The sequence below is a fragment of the Lissotriton helveticus genome, chromosome 11 (genome assembly GCF_964261635.1).
Source record: "Lissotriton helveticus chromosome 11, aLisHel1.1, whole genome shotgun sequence".
Taxonomy (NCBI): domain Eukaryota; kingdom Metazoa; phylum Chordata; class Amphibia; order Caudata; family Salamandridae; genus Lissotriton; species Lissotriton helveticus.
In genome coordinates this window covers 1,144,963,410-1,144,969,391 of record NC_136072.1, presented here as the reverse complement: position 1 = coordinate 1,144,969,391, position 5,982 = coordinate 1,144,963,410, and the positions used below count along the sequence as shown (strand labels likewise).

At 40.7% G+C, this 5,982-nt stretch overlaps 1 protein-coding gene across 1 annotated transcript; it reads right to left on the bottom strand.

Moving 5' to 3' along the window:
• Positions 1-1,030: 1,030 nt before the first annotated feature.
• Positions 1,031-2,004, bottom strand: LOC144791595 (uncharacterized). Its single transcript, XM_078666319.1, has one exon. The coding sequence runs from the start codon at positions 1,965-1,967 to the stop codon at positions 1,041-1,043; it is 927 nt and encodes a 308-aa protein (XP_078522445.1). The 5' UTR covers positions 1,968-2,004; the 3' UTR covers positions 1,031-1,040.
• Positions 2,005-5,982: the final 3,978 nt, after the last annotated feature.

Below are 5,982 nucleotides of genomic sequence, written 5' to 3'. Positions count from 1 at the left end.
TCTAATAAATGATTTATCACATTCAGTGCATTCATAGGGTTTCTACCCAGTGTGGACTTTCTGATGTTGCTTTAGCTCTCCATTTGTTATAAATGCTTTGCCACATTCTGTGCATTGAAATGGTTTCTCCCCAGTGTGAATTTTCTGATGTAGCTTTAGCGGTCTAAAGGCCAGATGTAGGTAATCCCCGATTACCGATTCTTAAATACCGAATCATACCGATTCAGTATTTAAGAACTGGCAATCGGGATGTAGGTATATTTACCGAATCAATTACCGAATCGGTAAGATTCTGTAATTACCGAATCAGTATGGATCTTATGATGAGGCCCATAGGAATCAATGTCAATTACCGAATCGGTAAATACAGATTTGGTAAAATTACCGAATTTACAAGGGGGACAGGGTGTCACTTTGACACCCTGTGGCACCCCTGATTCTGGCTTGTGTGCAATGTGACACACATACATGCCCTTAGTGCATGTATGTGTGCCACATGGCACAGGTGTACATGCACAGATGTCCATGTACACAGGAATTCGTTATTTACCATGAGATAGTATTTCATGGTAAATAACGAATTCTTAAAGGCCTGTGGCACTATTTTATGTGCCACCTACATCTGGAATTACCGATTGGGTAAATATACCGAGTCGGTATTTTACCGAATCTGTAAATTTACCGAATCGGTAAACTTACAGATTCGGTAAAATTCGGGCCCCCTACATCTCAAAAACCAATTACCGGTCGGTAACGGCCGTTACCGACCGGTAATTGGCGACCTACATTTGGCCCCTAATGTTATAAATGCTTTGTCACATTCAGTGCATTCAAAGGGTCTCTCCCCGGTGTGGACTTTCTGATGTTGCATTAGTTGTGACTTTCTAATAAATGCCTTATCTCATTCAGTGCATTCATATGGTTTCTATCCGGTGTGGACTTTCTGATGTTGTATTAGACTTGCCTTTTTAATAAATGCCTTGTCACAGTCTTGCGGTTTCTCCCCAGAGTGGATCTTTTGATGCCGCTTTAGGATGCCCTTAATAAAATATTGCCTTCTCACAATCAGTGCATTCATAGGGTTTCTCCCCGGTGTGGACTTTCTGATGTTTCTTTAGCCCTCCATTTGTTATAAATGCCTTGTCACATTCCGTACATTCATATGGACTCTCTCCAGTGTGGATTTTATGATGTTGTTTTAGCATTCCATTTGTTATAAATGCTTTGTCACATTCCGTACATTCATATGGTCTCTCTCCTGTGTGGATTTTCTGATGTTGTTTTAGCATTCCATTTGTTATAAATGCTTTGTCACATTCCGTACATTCATATGGTCTCTCTCCAGTGTGGATTTTCTGATGTTGTTTTAGCATTCCATTTGTTATAAATGCTTTGTCACATTCCATACATTCATATGGTTTCTCCCCAGTGTGGATTTGTTGATGCTGCTTTAGATACGTCCTCCTTCTGAATTTTTTTTTACATTCTGTACATTGATATGGTTTCTCCCCAGTGTGGATTTTCTGATGTCGCTTTAGCTCTCCATTTGTTATAAATGCCTTGTCACATTCTGTACATTGATATGGTTTCTCCCCAGTGTGGACCTTTTGATGTCGCCTTATCGCTCCATGTGTACTGAATGCATTGTCACATTCCTTACATTGATATGGTTTCTCCCTAGTGTGGGTTATCAGATGTACCTTTAGCTCTCGATTTGTTTTAAATGCCTTGTCACATTCCGTACATGGATATGGTTTCTCCCCAGTGTGGATCTTCTGATGTAGCTTTAGCTCTCCATTTGTTTTAAATGCCTTGTCACATTCCATACATGGGTATGGTTTCTCCCCAGTGTGGGTTTTCTGATATAGCTTTTGCTCTCCCTTTGTTCTAAATGTTTTGTCACATTCTGTACATTTATATGGTTTCTCCTCTACGTGGACACTCTGACGCTGCATTAGGTCTTTCATTGCAAAGAACACTTTTCCACATTCAGTTCATCAATATGTTTTTTCTCCAGTAGGAATTTATGATGTTGCACTTGCTCTTTCTGCGCCTAACAAATGTTTGCCACATTCTAGATATCCATACGGTTTCTCTTCTGCGTGTTCTTTCTGATACCAGGGTAGCTCTTTCTTCATAATGAGTACATCATCTCACTTGCTCAAGTATGTTAGTGTGTTATGTCTTCTATGTATATCAGCTGATGCCCAAGAGCCAAGTACAAAACACGCTGTGCAGTTTGGGTTTTTTGCTGTAGAAAGAACATTCCACAACATGCTGCTCTGGAGGTCATAAGAAATGTATTGGAGGAAAGAATCAGACCACATAGAGTCCCTACGAATTTCATAATTGATCTTTTGGAAATTGCCATGAAACGTAATTTCTTTATTTTTGATGGAGAATATTTCGTTCAGACAAATGGCGTGGCCGTGGGGGCGAGTTTTGCCCCTAATCTGGCAATTATTTATATGGATCGGTTTGAACATGATTTGGTCTTCTGTGAGAACAATCCACATATAGAGAATATTACCTTATGGTGTCGCTATATTGACGACGTTTTTCTCATGTGGAAAGGTTCGCAAGAAGATCTGATGGCCTTCCATATTTGGTTAAATGGGAGAGACAATAACATCCAATTCACTATAGAATGTAGTAATCAAGCTATACATTTTTTGGATATCACCATAAAGGAAGAGGAAGGTTTTTTTGCACACTACTCTGTTTAGAAAACCGACAGAGAAGAATACCCTTTTGAGATACTCGAGCCACCATCCACGCAACCTCAGGGATAATCTCCCATATGGACAGTTCCTGAGGTTGCGGAGGAATTGTAGCCGTAAGACAGACTACTTTTCTGAATCCTCTATTCTGATGACAAGACTGATGGAAAGGGGTTATCCTAGAAGTTTGGTAAGGAAGGCACGGAAAAGAGCATGGTTTTGCCACAGGGAGGTGCTTCTAGTAACTAAAATAAGGAATGAGAGTGATGAGAGGAGGTTGATATGTGTAACAACGTTTAACACCAGGAGTACGGAAATCAAAAGGGTCATTAACAATCATTGGCATCTGGTGGCAGAAGAGACAGGTCTGCCGGATCCCCCAATGCATGCCTTTCGGAAGGGAAGGAGTGTGAGAGACTACGTAGTGCATTCTATGCTACAAAAGAAAAGTGTGGAATCACAGACAGTACTATGGAACCTTCCACCTTTGGCGGGCCACTACAAATGTGGATCCTGCAAGGCATGCACTATGGCTGTAGAAACTAAAGAATGTACATATAACAATTACACACATACGTTGCAAAGTCACACTAACTGCAATACCATGGGGGTAATTTATGCCATCCTTTGCCCCTGTGGGTTTATGTACATAGGGCAGACAACCCAGAAAGTGAAAACCCGTATTCTACAGCACTGCAGCAGGGTACATTGTAAAGTACAAGGAGGCCCCCTGGGTGAACACTTTGTCAAATTTAACCACCACCCTGAGAGTCTCAGGTGGTGGGTAATTGAGAAAGTAACACAGAACCTCCGTGGAGGGAATTTTTCAAAGGTCATCAGTACCCGAGAATGCAGGTGGATGCATCTCTTTAATACCGTAAATAGGGGTTTGAATGAACAGGAGGACGTAATGAGACAAATGGCTTCAAATCCCAATCGTTGACTACCCCTATTGAATGATATCCATGATAGACTGTTTGAATACCACTAGTATGTAACAATAACCAATAGGGCTATGACACTATATATATCTTCATGTGTTTGTTTGTTTATGTATTTGTATTAATTGTTGTGATTTGTTGTTTAGTGATGTAGTAATTGTACTTATATGTATAACTGTTTTTGCACAAATGTAAGCATGTTGGCTCTTTGTATTTTGATTTGGACGTAGACAGATACATCTATGCAATTCATCATGTGTTGCCTAGTTAATGTCTCTCATGCAGTTGCTGAGATTAGTTTTAAATATTTTAAATTGTCATTTATTCAGTTATATATCCAATTTACCACTCATTCCGGCTGGTAATTTGTCTAAATAATTTGGGCTTGCTTCATGTTGACATACATCTTGTATAATTTAGTGGGCAATTAGTTTCCTCCCCACTCTTTAATGGCGTATACTAGAGAAACAATGCCCGTTTTAATGCCGGTGAAGTAGTCCCTTCTTTATCTCTACCCGGCAGTAATCAGACTAAGGATACGAGGGAATTAGTCCTTTGTCTACTTTCACCAGTTGGACTAATAGATGTGGTTGGCGGCGTCTATCACGTGATTTCACGTTGCGGGAGAACCTGGACGCGCCGTCCATCCTTTGCAAACCGCAAAGAGATTCAGTTCAATTGTATCGTTTTGCCCCAAATAACCCGTTTCGGTGGCCTTTTGGATTTTTTTACATCTAACAGAGGAACATTAACGAGGTAAACTGATTACGGAACGCTAATGGACTAATGGCAGTCTGATTACTGGCTTTTGACTTGACCTCCGCTATGCTTGTTCCCTTATAGGTCCCCTACAGTCATCTGGTCCGGGTTATCCTTAATAGTGCCTCTAAACGAATGACCTCCAATATCACCACTTTGATACCAGATCCGGGTGAGTTACCCTTGTGGTATTTACCCTGAGGGCTCTCTTTTTTTAAATATTTGGTCGGTCTCTTTTTTTGTTTTATCTTCCTCAGGTGGCCCGTCCAGTTGAATTGGCGTGACACACCTCCACAAATTTTGTGTGGTAACGTACCCAACACCTTCTAATTTAATCACTAAGGAAACCCTTTATAGTATGAGTAATTCTAATCCGCATTTAATTACCTTCTAGGTCTGTCCCCTTCCCCCCGTTACTGCCCTGAAGAAGACACTCAGCAGAGGTCGTGAATTTCCCGATTTGCGCCAGGGTCGAAACGTCGACGATTACGCCCCCATTAGTTTGAGGCCTACACCAATTATACCCTTGTCCCTGTTCCATGTCCCTTGTTTTGTAAAATAATGTATATAGAACTGTATGGGTAGGCTTTGCTGTGCAACATAATTTACTTTAATCTTGTCCTTTGAGCTAATTTTCATCTTCAATTCACTTGAGCACCCCTTTTCTCTCTTCCCCTCTCTTTACTTATTAATTATTTTATGAATATGTAAATAAAATTGTGATATAAATGTGACATCAAGTAACATTGTTTTCTTGATATGGCTGTGTTGGGTTTGCTGCATTTATAGCGTAATATGCAAGTAATATATCTCCTCCTCTTGGTTGCAGATTCAATCTGATCATTTGTTTTGTGAAAAATTAAGATTTACATTAATTGATATTCAGAGTTTTGTCTAGGACCACACTTTTTATATATACTATTACCCAGGTCCTTTGACTTACTGGGTCTACCCCATTGTTTTCAATGATCTCATGGAGGGACCGTGGCACGCGCTGCCAAGCACAACACATCCGAATGAATAGCGCGGCACGGGAGACTGACGCTTCATTTCACCGTAAATTAGGCCCCTGTCGAGGAATGATATATCCCGTCGACACCAAGGCAGCATCACAGGAAAAAATGATGCTGCAGTCATGTTTTTTCGGGATAGCTTTAAAGTCCATGCATCAAATACAAAATATAGCTGCCCGCGCGTGTTGACATCTGGGACGTGTCATCCGTCACAAACAACATTTCTGGGATTTAATTTGCAGCCATGTGGCCTTACTGACGCATTTTGCACGTGAAGCAGGTGCCAGGCATTAATATTTTACAAGTATGCGCATGAGGGAAAGATCACTGGTGAACGTGATCTGGGCCGGTGTCATACATGGATTGCATGTTCTAAAGCTGCCATAAACATGCGCAGGATTCCTTCACATGCTCCAGCGGCCTGCTGTTCAAGAGTGCTATTTTAGAAGTAGATTGATGTCACACATTATGATTTCAACAGTTTTTAAACAAAAAGTTTTTAGTTTCACAACAATAGACTCGTCCTATTCATTTCTGCGGAATGGAATA

Excerpts from the sequence above, each read along its gene's own strand:
- LOC144791595 (XM_078666319.1), bottom strand. The coding sequence starts at position 1,967 with ATGAAAGACCTAATGCAGCGTCAGAGTGTCCACGTAGAGGAGAAACCA.